Source organism: Leuciscus leuciscus (assembly GCF_965113295.1).
Source record: "Leuciscus leuciscus genome assembly, chromosome: 12".
NCBI lineage: Eukaryota > Metazoa > Chordata > Actinopteri > Cypriniformes > Leuciscidae > Leuciscus > Leuciscus leuciscus.
The window spans coordinates 10745258-10761136 of NC_138736.1; the positions used below are offsets into that span (position 1 = coordinate 10745258).

The 15879-nt window shown below is 38.4% G+C and overlaps 1 protein-coding gene across 3 annotated transcripts in view; it reads left to right on the forward strand.

Annotated features, from left to right (window-relative positions):
- Window positions 1–15879, forward strand: part of pag1 (phosphoprotein membrane anchor with glycosphingolipid microdomains 1) — a 55316-nt gene that overhangs the window by 35073 nt on the left and 4364 nt on the right. Inside the window, exons 2-6 of one of the 3 annotated variants that reach the window (XM_082185185.1) lie at window positions 1962–1993; window positions 3637–3858; window positions 6681–6729; window positions 9933–10044; window positions 12196–12725. In XM_082185185.1, the coding sequence (XP_082041311.1) occupies window positions 3692–3858; window positions 6681–6729; window positions 9933–10044; window positions 12196–12725 (858 nt within the window). In that variant the 5' untranslated portion in view covers window positions 1962–1993; window positions 3637–3691. Of the gene's footprint in view, window positions 1–1961; window positions 1994–3610; window positions 3859–6680; window positions 6730–9932; window positions 10045–12195; window positions 12726–15879 lie in introns of all 3 variants that reach the window. The other 2 variants (XM_082185186.1, XM_082185187.1) reach the window with 2 other exon arrangements.

Genomic DNA, 15879 nt, shown 5'->3' on the forward strand with positions numbered 1-15879 from the left:
CACCTCCTGCTGCAAATATTTCGTCATTTTAGGCTATACAGAATGCAGACGATTTCCATTAGGGGTTACAAATGCTGCAATGTTCTTTTTTTAGAGCGAGCTTCTTCCCCTGCTGGAGATGAGTTATTATCAAAGCTTCTGTCAGCAGAAAAACTTATAATAACAAAGCATCCACAAAATTCCTTATTGCATTACTCCTGCTCCAGTGCAATTATTTATTCAAGAGCTGCCGCTGGCGTTCGCATGAGAATCCTTTACCGGATGCGTTCTCAGCAGCAATCCAGCTGTGCTTTTACACAAAATCCAGCCCTCTCTGTGACCCCTGGGGAGGAAAGTCTTTGCTGTATGGTTGTCTGTAACTATAAAGTAACTATATGCCAGATATCTGTAGGCAGGTACAGTATGGTATTTGTCACACTTTTTTTTCCTATTCTGACCCTTGGCAGCCAGATACTGCATATTTATGGTCACAGATACACGGGATCTTATTTGATGGTATATTAAAGGCTCTAAAGAGGTAGTTCTTAAACATGATCTGGATCTTAAAGATTCTTAGTGATTCTGGCAAAGAATCCACCAATGGCTTGCACAAAGTGTGTTTGCCAAGGACCACAGTTGCTCACCTCGGGCTGGGACTACAGCCTTTCCAAACACATTCCCCAATTAAATGGCTTTTCCAGTACCTTATTTTATATGGCATGAAACACACAATCCTAACATTCCATGCAAAGAACTTTTCAGTCTAACATTTCAGTGAGAATGGGCCCCGTATTTCATAAGCTATAGTTGTTTATTACTGGTGCTTGATTTAGGTATTTTATTTAGAGGGTTATATATTTGAATGATCGATGATGGACAATGAAATGGGAACCAAAATCCCATAGACAAATATTGTAGAGACTTTGGGATGGGTAGTTTGGACTTGGACCACCAAAAAGCAGCACAAACATGACTTTTAAAATCTGAGCAGATTTGAAAATACTAGGCATCACACACTTGCCGAGTTTGTAAAGATACAGTGGAAAAACTGGGCATTATACACTAAATGACTGAGGATCACACACTAACAGATTTTCAAGTCATTACAACAGAACAAAGTCTTGTTGCTTTTAGACTGTGTTCTAAAATCGGCTCAAAATACTCAACATGATTCATATCCTCCGACTGGATGGAATCAAACTTTCAAGCTAAAACCCATCATACACATCACGATTTTCTGTGAAATCCGCTACTTTCGGCAACTAAGACTGTAAATCAGGGGTCATGCAGTCAAACAGTCATATAGTGCTTTCCAGCCTTTAGCAACCACATTACAACAACACTTTAGCAAGTGCAACATTAAGACAATCACAGAACTGTGGCAGTAACATCAAAATCTCCTTTTATGGTTTCCATGTGTCTTCATCTGCATATTATACTCCCTGAAATACATTCATTAGAGCTAAACTATCTTCAGATCATGGTTGCTATAGTTACTCTGGAGCGTGTTTATGAGGATCAAGAAAAGGTTCTTGGTGCATGTTCTTCATGTTCTCGCATGCATTTTAGCCGATGTATGATATGTGCTCATGCTGTGAGACTCTTAGTCATGCTGTGAGACTCATAAGTGCTCAATGATCCATAGACTTCAATAGACCCAGAATGCAGAATTTATCATTGCATACAAGAGTCACTCTGTCTTAGTTTTCTTTTTTCTTTTTTTCATAATATGATGCTTTATGTAACAGATTGTGATTTATGGTCAGTCATTTGTAAGTTGGACTATGAGTATCTGATCATTCTGGAGTGCACATGTCAAGATGTTCTGCACAATGTGTTCCCTAGTGAAAAAAAAACCTATACCAAAATGTATTTAAAAATATATATTAGTATATTCATTTTTCATTAGGGTTGTCTGGTACTACAGATATGCAGAGCTCCCTTCCTGAATCTAATTGTCTTCTCTCTCTGTTTCTCTGCAGGCAACTGTCACTGGAGCCAAACAAATCTTCAGGTAGGACCCGTTTGTCTTTTTTATTTGGTACTGAGAACTGTGCAAGGCTTGGTTTTTACAGCTTTTTGGGAAATGTTTTTTTTGCATTCGTTTTTTTTTTTCTCCAAATGGATTTTACGTATGCGAGGTTTTTGTGGTAGTTTTATTTTAAAAAGATACGTTACGAATGTTGTCTTCGGATATCCCCTTTTTTTATCTCACACAGACACACACAGAAGGCCCAGAGCAAGTATTTGATTATTTCTTAAATAAATAAGTGATAATTAATTATAAAACAATCAAATAATAAATAACATTTATTATTATTATTATCAGCAGGGATATCGATCAAGGTTTCCCAAACAGGGATTCGCAGTTTGTGAGTTGATGAAAAGCTAATAATTAATTAAATGAAAAAATTTACATTTAAAATAAATAAAAGCTCAATTTAAATAAACACAATTACAATTAAAAACACTTACTAAAAAGATTAAATATTTGAGTTGTTTACCTGCATGCCATGTGGCAATTTGCTAGCATCAGAGAACCATGAACATGGTCATGTGTTGTTAAATTATTGAAATTTTAATTGTTATAGGTCATTTTATAATTTTTTATTATTATATTTCATTTAAATGAAAGCTACACTACTGAAACTAATGCTCAGGAGATGTTGTGCACTGTTTAACAGTCATTATTTACGAATTAGTTTAAGAATCAGTTACTATGTAAATGCCTACGCTTCAGTCACATTTGCATATTTTCTCGAGTTGCACAATTGGCTTTTTCATCTCATACAAACCTACAGTACTTCTTCTGGTATGCATTAACTATTAATTTTACGAGTAGGATGATTGTATTTGCATTTTTTTTTTTTTTTTGCCAAAAGACTGAATAATTTCAATATTAAAAACTTTGCATCTGTTCAGAATGAATGCCAACTTTATGCTCTAGGTGAATTTGGGTGGCTTTCCATTCTTCTGTTTCTTATCGGAGAGTTTGAGCGAGTGGAGAGGAAAGACTCACCCCTCGGAGAGCCAGCTGAGCTGTCCATCTCCTCTCACACAAAAGATCAGAAGCGCTGCCCGGGCCTCAGTCTCCGCTGGGATGCCAGCCATTTGATTGTTATCTGTCTATTCAGCTTGTGGAGGTGGGGCCCACCATCGCACATCATCCTGGACCAGGGCTCTGTTTAATCTGGCTTGGCTTTTTGGACTGCTGTCAAATAAAACCAGCCTACATGTTTAGCTTACTGAGTGAAAAGTCCAAGAGCCGTTTGTTCTGAAGGAGCCGAGTTCACTGCAGTACCGCATGACAGGATTGTGCATCTGCACTAGTCTGCCCCCTTGTGGACGTTGACTCGCAAAGCTCATGTAGACAAAGAGTTCTACCTCAGTGAGGGATGATGGCATGTTTCTTCCATGACGTCATTTGAATTTGAGATTATCTATCAAGTTATTTCAGTTATTTCACTTGCATATATCAACGATCTGACTCAGGATCTGGAGCGAAAATGTTTCTGATTAGAGATTTTCTAATTAAGCTGATTTGACCTGCTGATTCTATCAAGTGCAAAGGTCTTTTGGTAAACCTTGAAACTGTTTTTATTCTTCTCTCCTCCCCCATTCTTTCTCTCTGGCTCTATCCATTTTTTTTGTGTCCAGCCTCTGCAGTGAGGTGCATTTGGTCGATGAAGGCGACTCATCATTGTGATGTATAATGGCGCCTGCTCTGAGTGCTATGTTGGGGTCAGGGGCCGTGGGGTCAGAGGTCGCGGGGGCGGCGTGGCTGGCTAAAGGGGAGCTGGCACTTGTAGGCACACTCACGGGACTCACGGCTTTCCTGCTGCTCTCTGTCCTCCTGCTGCTGTGTGCGAGCTGCCAGGGGTGAGTAACATTCTTTGAAACGTCTTAAAAAAATGTATTGTACAAACAGGTTTTTTTCATGAATATTGTATTGTTGTTCCGAACCTATAGACCATTTTGGGAGCAGATGTCACAGTTACGTCCAGGGCCGTCGCTAGCAGGTAGAAAGGTGGTGACGATTCTAGGGGCCCCCAGCTTTAGGATTCTAGGGGCCCCCACACAACCTACACAGGTCCCCGAGACCCCAGCTACGGCCCTGGTTACGTCACTGCAGTTGCACGCACATTGCGGTGGCATAAAAACTGTGGTAAAAAGTGGAGGAAATATACGTCTTAATATACGACCAAAAAGATGGTCTTCATATTTACAGAATACCGTTGTCGAAGACGCCCTTTGAAGCTTAACGCAGACGTTTATGGTTGCAAGCCATTAAATGAATAGACTGGATTGATGAAACCTGCAATGATTACCCTACTATTAAAGCATGAATTTGATGTAAACAATACATCTACATAATATTCACATGTGCAGTTAATAGGGGGCATAATCTATTGCAGTTAAATAACATTTAAACCTATAACATTTTAAATAGATAAAATTTAAACCTATAACATTTTTATCTCACAATTCTCAATTCGGACTTAATAACTCGCAGTTGAGAAAAAAAAGTCAGAATTGCAGGATATAAACTCGATATTCTGAGGGGGAAAAAAGGCAGAATATCGAGTTTAAATCTAACAATTCAGATTTTTCTTGAAATAACCTTTATTTATTATAGAACTATAGAACAGGCTGATATACAATACAATTTCGTGATAAATTAGCAAAATCACATTTCCTTCAGAAAGTTCCAGAGTTCCAAAGAACTGGAATGCCATCAGTCACGAAATTCAACACATCCCCTCACCCCTTCACCCTTATATTACATATTTTGTCTAATTTAATTATGCTTTCTAATTTTTATGTTTTCAGCTACTAACATGAGAGTCATGCGCTCATATCCATTGAGCACATTTGAACTAATCTGACCATAAATTCATTCTGCAGGATTCCACTGATTCTGTTCCCTATATCAGCATGGACAATGTTAACAAAAAGTTAATTTGGACCTGCAAATGAGTTAGAAAATTCACTAAATCATTTGAAAACAAAATGTGCACTCTGAATACAAACTTTTACTATTAAAAAGATAATACAATTTGTAATAAAAAAAACCATATTATATCTATATAATTATATATATATATATATATATATATATATATATATATATGTATATGTGTGTTTATATATATATATATATATATATGTATATATGTATATATATATATATATATACACTCACTCACCTAAAGGATTATTAGGAACACCTGTTCAATTTCTCATTAATGCAATAATCTAATCAACCAATCACATGGCAGTTGCTTCAATGCATTTAGGGGTATGGTCCTGGTCAAGACAATCTCCTGAACTCCAAACTGAATGTCAGAATGGGAAAGAAAGGTGATTTAAGCAATTTTGAGCATGGCATGGTTGTTGGTGCCAGACGGGCCGGTCTGAGTATTTCACAATCTGCTCAGTTACTGGGATTTTCACGTACAACCATTTCTAGGGTTTACAAAGAATGGTGTGAAAAGGGAAAAACATCCAGTATGCGGCAGTCCTGTGGGCGAAAATGCCTTGTTGATGCTAGAGGTCGGAGGAGAATGGGCCGACTGATTCAAGCTGATAGAAGAGCAACTTTGACTGAAATAACCACTCGTTACAACCGAGGTATGCAGCAAAGCATTTGTGAAGCCACAACACGCACAACCTTGAGGCGGATGGGCTACAACAGCAGAAGACCCCACCGGGTACCACTCATCTCCACTACAAATAGGAAAAAGAGGCTACAATTTGCACGAGCTCACCAAAATTGGACAGTTGAAGACTGGAAAAATGTTGCCTGGTCTGATGAGTATCGATTTCTGTTGAGACATTCAGATGGTAGAGTCAGAATTTGGCATAAACAGAATGAGAACATGATCCATCATGCCTTGTTACCACTGTGCAGGCTGGTGGTGGTGGTGTAATGGTGTGGGGATGTTTTCTTGGCACACTTTAGGCCCCTTAGTGCCAATTGGGCATCGTTTAAATGCCACGGCCTACCTGAGCATTGTTTCTGACCATGTCCATCCCTTTATGACCACCATGTATCCATCCTCTGATGGCTACTTCCAGCAGGATAATGCACCATGTCACAAAGCTCGAATCATTTCAAATTGGTTTCTTGAACATGACAATGAGTTCACTGTACTAAAATGGCCCCCACAGTCACCAGATCTCAACCCAATAGAGTATCTTTAGGATGTGGTGGAACGGGAGCTTCGTGCCCTGGATGTGCATCCCACAAATCTCCATCAACTGCAAGATGCTATCCTATCAATATGGGCCAACATTTCTAAAGAATGCTTTCAGCACCTTGTTGAATCAATGGCACGTAGAATTAAGGCAGTTCTGAAGGCGAAAGGGGGTCAAACACAGTATTAGTATGGTGTTCCTAATAATCCTTTAGGTGAGTGTGTATATATATATATATATATATATATATGTATATTTTTAGAAAATATTTTTCTATTTGAACATATAACCAGCAGTAAACTCCCAGTGGTGGTTTCCCTTGCAACAGATAAACCTTAATCCTTGATTCAGTACTATATTAAATGTGATTTTAAATGCTTTGTTGTCTAGAACAAGGCTTAGTTTGCATCTTGGAATACGATTGTTGAATGATTCAGAGTACACAGCCAAATCTACAGACTTAATCAAAATTTCTCAGTAATGCTCTCCCTCTGACTCCACAGGCAGAAAAAAGGGGGGCCGCCAGGAGACCATGAAAACCTGATGAATGGGGTAAGCATGTGCTACCACCATCCTTTTCATCTAAGAGATTTTAGCCTGTGCTGCCTCACTGCGGCTCAAACAGAGCCATACATTGTCCCCGTTTTTAATTTCAAAAGGCGTTTTCAATTACACAGAGTCCCGAGATTACGCGAACCATCTTCAGAGTGTTTAAGTCATGAGAATGTGTGACCGCTGTGCTTGAGGGCCTGGTAAAGTCGGGAGAACGGAGAGGAGAATGGACGGTCATTGTGAGGCCCGGGTTTTGTGGGAGGAAAGCATGAAGCGGACAGATTAACATTTTTGTTTGACCGCAGGCAGATGAGAAACTTCATGCATGAGTCGCCTTTATCTCTGGCTCTGTTGCGTCTGACTGGGTGTCTTGTGTGAAATTATCATCCGAGGAAAGAGTTCAAGAGTTCAGGAGATGTTTAGCAATCAGAAGATTAGTGTGACCTACTGAGGGCATAATTGACTGCTAAAACACACACACACATGCATTTACACATAAACAGCTATATAGGCAGGGTCTGTGGGATTGTGTTATGCTTGAATTGTTCATTGTAACTGTCATTAAATGAGGGGCAAGCATGTGTTCATGGCTTGTTGACTGACTGTGAAGGCTTCTGAAGCACATATATTCAATGAACACATGGATCATGGGGCCACTTCACAGCCAGATGTTGATTTATGTTTATTATAATGTTCATCAGGTTGTGTTTACCTCAACTTTATCATTAACTGCTACATTTGCATGCTGTGCACTAGAATAACAGATCCATGAAAGCTGTAAAAATGTCTAAACTTTGTGGCTTTTATGCAAATGATTAATGAAAGCCATTGATTATGCGTACAGTACAACAGAAACTACTGTATATCAGGGGGTCGCAACCTTTTTTACTCCTTTTGGATTTCACAGGTGCAGTTATGTTCTTAACCCTCCTGTTATGTGTATATTTCATTAATGTTTTTGTGTGGGATCAAAACGCCCCCAGACATCACCGATTGGGTAAAAATGTGTACAGGCTCTGTAACAAAATTTGCATGTTTTTGAATTCTTCTAATAAATGCAATTAGCATATTTTTCAGAGATGCCGAAGTTGCTTTGGGGTCTATTTGACCCAAGACCTTACAGGAGGAATAACAACACATTTTACTACTTAGTCAGTTTAATTGTTGTTGATGACTGACAAGAACTTTAACAAATCATTTGGGCACTGGGTTGTAGTTGTGAAAAAGAGGTGGGCGAACTATAAAACTCAATGGGCATCCTGCCACGCATTGGAAAAGAGATAAACCACCACTTGCAGCAACCAAAGCATGTAGTCTTTTAGATACTTTGTATGTCAAATAACTGAGTGCAAACAATTTTACTGCCTTAAACAGAAATTGCAAAATAAAATAAATTTTTGTTTTGTTTTAATCAAGTTTAAAGGTATAGCGGAGGATCTTTCCAAATTTTATATAAGACCCGCCCTCTCCACTTTTTGAAAAGTTTGATTGATTCACCGGAATGATTGACAATTAGGAGGACCAATTAGTATAGGTTACCCACCAGGAAGTAAAACATCCTCCGCTATACCTTTAAGTTTTAAAAATGTCCCAAGGATTAGAAATAGTAAATATACACTGCCATTCAAAAGTTTGGGGTCAGTTTTTTTAAAGATGAATTATTACTTTTATTTAGCAAGGGTACATTTAAATTAAAATAAATTTAATTTAAGTTTCAAATAAATTCTATTATTTTTAATGATATTGATGCTTTTCCATCACAGGAATAAATTACACACTCAAAAAAAGATTTATGCATTTCAATTAACAGTAAAATCCCATCAAGCTGAATTGAAAAATCTTTACATTCATATATAGCTTAATAAAACATTTTGTATAAATCTTAATGGAACAAGGGAATGGACCATTTTGTTCATGTAATTCGTATTCATAAAATTGAAGGAAAAAAAATTGATCTGAAAGAAAATTTAAGTTTAAGATTCACACAAAATGTTTTATTAAGCTCTAGTTTTTTACTACATTTTTAATTCATAATATGAATCATATGTAAGGATTGGTGGAATTTTACTATTAATTATTTTTTTGAGAGCGTTTTTATGTTATTTTAAATTGTAATTATATTTCACAGTATTACTGTTTTTACTGTATTTTTAATCAGTTACATGCATCCCTGGTGAGCAAAAGAGACAGCCCTAAAGAACAAAAACAATCGTACTGACCCTTAACCTTTAATCAGACAAATGCCATTGAATTAATTGTATTTCATTTATTTTAAGTTAAATGTGAGCAGTATCATTTAATCAACTGTCAAAAAAAAAAAAAAATTATAAACATTGCACCTAGTTCACATTGTAGTTGAAATTATATTTTACGCTCAAGAGGAGCTACGGGTGGTCAGATATGGGTGTCGTCAATAAACTTAAAAAATAAAACAAAATTAATAAAAAACAAATGGGGTTGTGACCTCAAGGTTGAGATCCTCTGTATAATATAAAGTGAGTATTAACGATTGTGAAATGCTTAAGCAATTGCCTGACATTATCTCTCTGTTAACACTGTAAACCTCTTTAGTTTTGATGGATATCTGAAGGCTAACCTTTGCATGATAATGTACATCTTGCCCGTCGATATATTGAGTAAGGCTTCATTTAAATGGCGGTGTCTGTCACAGCCTGACAGGTTAAATGGGGTCTTTGTCTTGCTGTGACAATCTGAGTGGCTCTCAGCTTTAACCTTCTGTATCTGAAGGACTTCATTGCCCTGGCAACAGGCATTTTCAGTGGGCTGCCACTAGGTGGTCCCACAGTGCTACTGCATGGTGTTCTTGCTGTGGGTTAAAAGATGAAAACAAAGAGCTCAATCCAAGTGTCTTTGTCTCTTGTCTCTTTATAGCAGGGGTTTTCAGATAATGTTTTTTGGTCCATGACCCAATTTTACAATTTAAATCCTTGCACCCCTACCAGTTTCACAGATTTAAGCTTTGTACATTAGCATATCATACGCAACAAATTATGTTACACGGATATAACACATTTTACATTCAGGCAATATTATTAGAACTGATTCTGTGACAGAATTAAAAATCTGAATGTGCATATGTGACGACCCTGCTTTTGCATGCTGTCTGAATAGTGATTGCATCAATGAATACTGTTTAGTTCACAAATAATGCATATTAACATTTCTATCCTGTTTCTCTACAGGTGTCAGAAAAGGAAACATGTAGTCAGTCAATAGAAAGTCATGGGACTGACTTGGCGGTCAGCAGCTCCCATAATGGGCCTCTTACAAGTGGTACAGGTAACAGTTCCCGATGTACGTCTCACTGACTATAACCAGGGTTCCTACACATTTTCCATATAGCAAAATTCCATACTTTTCCAGACCTCCTTCCAAACGATTCTTTGACCGTATTTAACTTAAATGGTTCACACAGCATTATTTTCGGTAAATAGGACAGTCATCTGTAAATATTTTTATTTTCTCTGTTTTTCATTGTTTTCTCAAAGTGATAATATGCGCTTGCATGATGAGAAGAAACCTTAAAAGCTTTATAATCTGCATATATGTACCTCTGACACATGACTTTGATACTGTAAATGTGGGTTGATGTTGCACGATCAACAAACAGCAAAGTACAGTCTGATTTACAGTAGATGATCGTTTGCCTCTTTATCTGTTGATTGTTGGCACACGCACATTCAATTAGTTAAGTTCAAAAGAGACTTGCTTATGGTAAAGAATTCATTCATTCAGTCAGTCAGTCAGTCAGTCAGTCAGTCAGTCAGTCAGTCATATTCGACAATAAAACAATCACTAAACCTTTACCATGAAAACACTCCACTTGTGGGGTTGTGTATTGGCAAATTTCACAATTTAATTTAGATTCTCAAGCATGCAATTCAATTCAAATCCGATTCTGATCAAGTTCCATTCGATATCGATTAATTGCGATATGTATCAGACACAGTACATGGCAAATGTAAAAAAATAAATAAAAAAATCTGTATACTATGGGAACCCCAGTACATTACTATAATAGTACAGATTATAGTGGTTTTCCAAAGTTAGCCACTCAGCATTTTCACCCCCCCAGCAAAAAAACTGGCATATAGATATTTGAAATATTATCTAATAATTTGGCATCAGATATATTAGGCTGCTGTCACTTTAAGACCTCACGCACGGATCCATTATACTGTTACATATGCGTTTTCTTTCTCAACTGTTTACATACACTTAAAACATAACTGACTGTGTTTACTCGCCAAGACCATCTTTTTTACATTATTTTGTTTGTATTTGTCTTTATAAGCACAAAGAGCAGCGATAAAGAACTCAATTTAGTACTGAGAGGCGGCTTTAAGTGTATTTTGGGTGTGAGCATAAAATCTGAGGGAATGAGTTAAATTATGTGCAATACACGCAATCCCACGCCGAAATTCAAGCTCTGTAACAGCAACAATATTCATCCGGAGCAAATGAAGCGAGTGTGTGAAGGAAGGCAGGTTTATGTGTAACTCGCTGTCGGAGAGATGAGAGAGAGAGAAAGAGCAGCTGGTATCTTGTATCTATTCTGCGGGAAATAGATACTGTTTAGGAAGTGTTTCAGATATTTCAGTATTGATATGTATCAAAAAATTTATATTTTTGACAACACTAAATTGCACTTAGTTTATTATTTCAAAGGACTTTTTTAAAGACTACAATTGAAAATTTATATATATATATATATATATATATATATATATATATATATATATATATATATATATATATATATATATAATTCAACCGGCCAAATTGGCTAGTAGGAGTGACTGCGTTTCACACCACTGCTGAAATCCACCAGCATTTGGCGGGTTGATGGGTGTTAATGTCAAGCCCTGGTTATAATAACTTTTTAATGGCATAATTATGTTTCTACTCACTTTTTGAAATATAAAAATTAAAATAGCGTCTGTCATAAAAAACGGATTTATTCAAACATACATTAAATATTACAGAACATGTTAAGTAAAAACACAATAAATATGCAAAATAGTGCATATATTTAGCAAAATGCTCCTCTCTAGAGTTACATTTTTCTAACTGCCTATCAAGTTTATGGTCATTGAATGACTTTTCTGAGGTAAATATAACATTACGTGGCATATTATTTACAACAGGGGTGCCCAATCCCATTCCAGGAGATCTACCTACAAAAAGATTTCAGATCCAATCCAACACGCCTGTCTTTAATTTTGTTAATTAATGCTTCAGTTGTGTGTGATCAAGATTGAAGCATAACTTTGCAGGAAGGTAGATCTCCAGGAACCGGATTGGGAACCCCTGGTTCACAAGCTGTTTTATCCATACTTTTCCAGACCTGGAAATTACTCAAATTAAATTCCATACTTTTCCAAACTGCGTAGGAACCCCTGTGTAACAGATATTCACACTCTTTCCTCTTACCTTTTTCCTCAGTACTCACGGACACAATGGACACAAGTCCTCAGCCTTCAGAAGACATGCTGTCCAGCCAATCAGAGCTCAGATCCTCTAAGTATCACCAGGATCGTGAATTACCCAGCATTCCACCCACCGATAACCTCAAAGCAGCTGTGGTCGATGCTCAAGTTGCCTCAGGAGAGGGCACATATGAGGTGGTGAAGGACTGCGCCTCCCGTGATGTCAGTGTCGAGGACTGTCTGTACGAGACAGTGAAAGAGCTCAAGGACATTGGCCTACCCAACGGTACACTAAGCCCAGAGGAACCGCCTGTGCCTATTTTCAACGGCCACCCAAGCCCTGCTACACCAGACCACACCATGCTGCCCAATGGTGTCGAGTACGCCTCCATCAACCTCAGCAAGAAGAGCCGCTACAGCACTGACCTGGAGGCCAGGCGCTCTGCCACCATTGTGGCGTACGCAGATCCTGAGGAAGAAAAACCACCTCCCATACCAAATAAAGTACTGGATGAGAATGACAACCAGCAGATTCCAAATGGACAGGTGGGGCTACCAAACCGTTTTTCTTATAAAAGTACCATTGTTGTCCTGTAGAGTTCATTCTAACAAAAAAGTAACAAAAAGTTCAATGCATGCATCCACATTACTGCAGTGTATAATATACCTGCACCTGTGTTTTCCTGGCATAAACTGTACTGGTACTGGATTTACCGTACTTGAAACTCTGTACTACCAATATTTCAAGAATGTTATTATAATTTTTTTTACATTTTAGTATCAACCAAGCAGCAACCTTCCGGTCTCTCTCTGGAAGACTAACACGGAAGTGACTTACACTGCAATTCATCGACTGGCCGCTAGAGACAGGCTCCAAAAGAGTGTCAATCCCATATACCCCCCATGTTAATATGCCCAACTTTACAGCAGAAAAATATCATATGTTTACAGCCTGGTAGAAAAAGTGGTTTTGGTCTATATAGCTAATTTTGTCCTTCATGACAACTGTGAGGGGTGTGATTTTTTATTTTTTTATTTTATAACTCATCCGTTTAAATTATATTAAGCCTTAAAGTTCTGCATAATTAAGGGCGTGGCCACTTGAGTGACAGGTGGATTGCCGCTGATGTCACTACTAGCCGTTTGCCTGCTGTCTGTTAGCCGTCACGTCACTTTAGGTGATCCCGCCTCTTTGCCGATTTTCTGTTATCCAGGAGTGACGAGCGATGACGTGTTGCCAAGATGGCGACGGCCCACTTTGGGCTTTAAAAAATGCTCTTCAGAAACCTCCGGTTGACGTCACGGACACAACGTCCATATTTTTTTACAGTCTATGGTATCAACTTACCAAAGTACCAGTAAGTTGGTACCCCTGGTACCTTGGGGGTAGCTTAGGACTGTCCAATCCTTCTCAAAGGGAACTTCGCTGTTGGGTTTAGCTCTAACATACTTGCTTAGAATTTTCTAGTCACTGCGTCCAAAATTTCGTAGTGTCAGAGTATGTACTACATTGCATGAAAAACTTACTTTGCGACGTCCTGCTGTACTATGCCCACCATTGTCATGTGACTACAACTTCAGTTATGTCACTTCCCCGCATTTTATGAATAGTAAAGAATCCATTGGATACCTTTTACAGTACCACTTTTTGCTTACTACAGCATATGGTAGGGAATAGTCACAATATACTGGTGTTGACGATAACCTTGATTTTAAAAAATTGAAATATTGATATTGTGTTAATACTACCCATATAAAAATATCGTAAATACTCTTGCAACAGGTTAACTGGTTGACATTCCAACATAGTAGTTGGTGGTATTGCACCTTATCGCTGGTTTTAGCTGTCATAAATGGTAAAAAGATGAAGATAATCTTGATTAGCTGGCTTAGGTGTTTAATAAGGGTTGACGCTAAGAACTAATGGCCTTCCAGGAGCATGATTGGACACCCCTGGTGTAGCATGTAAATCTCATGGTAAATGAATGTGGCAATCATTCAGTACATGATACATTTTACAGTACCATAGTATCATGGGATTACCATACCATCACAGTAGGCTACTGTTGTAAGTTTCACTAAGGTGTTAAATAGCGAGTTAACAGCATCAGTTGCTCTCCTGCAGTAATCACTTCCTTTAGCAAAAGCTTTTCTTTCTCACTCAGGAATGATGCAACCCTTCACACGTATAACAAAGAAGTATAACATGAGAACAAAGAAGAATATTCTCAGAAACAGACCAAAAAGGACTGCACTAACATTCTCTAGTGCAAGCTAAACTTAGAGACCACAAGAGAACAATAGAGCACAGTGTGTTTCCAGTTTAATTACAATCTTTTAGGATATGTGCTCTGGTTGACGGTGATATGCGTACATGCGCCTGTAGCATACAAATGAAGCCATCTGTAGAGGTGAGCAGAGAGGCTGCTGTTGTGCCCGCAGTCAATGTCTGCACACGGCGTAAGCATCCACTACAGCCACACGCTACTGTCGCCAGTCGAGGATGCTCCGCACCTCTTTTGTTCATCACTCCCTCATGCACTCTCGCTCTGTCAGTCTCTCTCTTTTGCTCTCTCTCCTTTTGTTGTTCTCATTTCATGTTTTTTTTTTTTTTGCCCTGTATTTCTGCTTCCTTTGTACTTGTACAATATCAATTGTATGTCTTTTCCACCAAAAATGGTGCTAGTTGGTTGTTCTCATGAGCTAATGGTGCTCATGCTCGGCCAGAGATCTGGAAAACTCCAACCAAAACTGACCCATGCTTCCACTGACTTGAGCTGAGCTACATTATGACTTCTTTGTTTATGAATGCATTATGCGCCTTTGTTTACAATATTTGAGAACATACTTTAACATCAAAAATGTTTCGATCAGATTGTATAATGAATAAAACTCCAATCAGGCAATCAGTACTCACATTTGATATTTGTAAACAAAATCATTTTAGTCAGAATGTCGGATTGAGAAATAAAGTGTCAGATGCGACGTGACATGTAGGAACAGGATGTTCACCAACTGAACCAATGCTAACAGTGAGCAATCAAGTTTTGCTTTGCATCAGACTTACCAAAGTGAGTTGTTTCAAAAACATTCCAGCCCTCGGGCTTCTGGCTTCTGGTTCCTGATTCGAAACCAGCAGATTGTAGGGGCCAGGGCCAGTGCAGAGCCAATTATTCCCAACCTTTCTGCAGCAGAAATGTGTGTAATAGTTCCAGATTGGCCACTGGATCTGGCACTGGCACTCTGGCAGTGGAAAGGGGCTTTAGTGAATCTGTAGATGTCAGATGGTGAGTCACTTACCTGAACTGTTTGTGGTAAAGTATCCTCTCCAGTACTCAGTAAAATAAGTGGTTTACTCTATTATCCTCTTGATCATTTCGAGAAACTGTTTGTACCCTTCTCCTACTACCCTGGGGGTTTAAACTTGACACCTGTCATTCCATATCCCATTTGCCGTGGCTTGATGTAGACATGTAATGGGGCAGCAGTGATTCGTCTTATCGGTCACGTTTGTGCTAACATATGCGTATAGGGATCAGAGCGTTCCAGATGTCCACTGCCTGACAGCTCACCCTCATGATGAATGAGACGGCAAAGCATGTGTTTACAGGTACATCAGTCTGTGTTTGAAAAGAAAATCAGTCAGTTAAAAGTCTGTATGCTTGGTTATTTGAGCGAAGCACGCAAGCCTGGCTTGAGC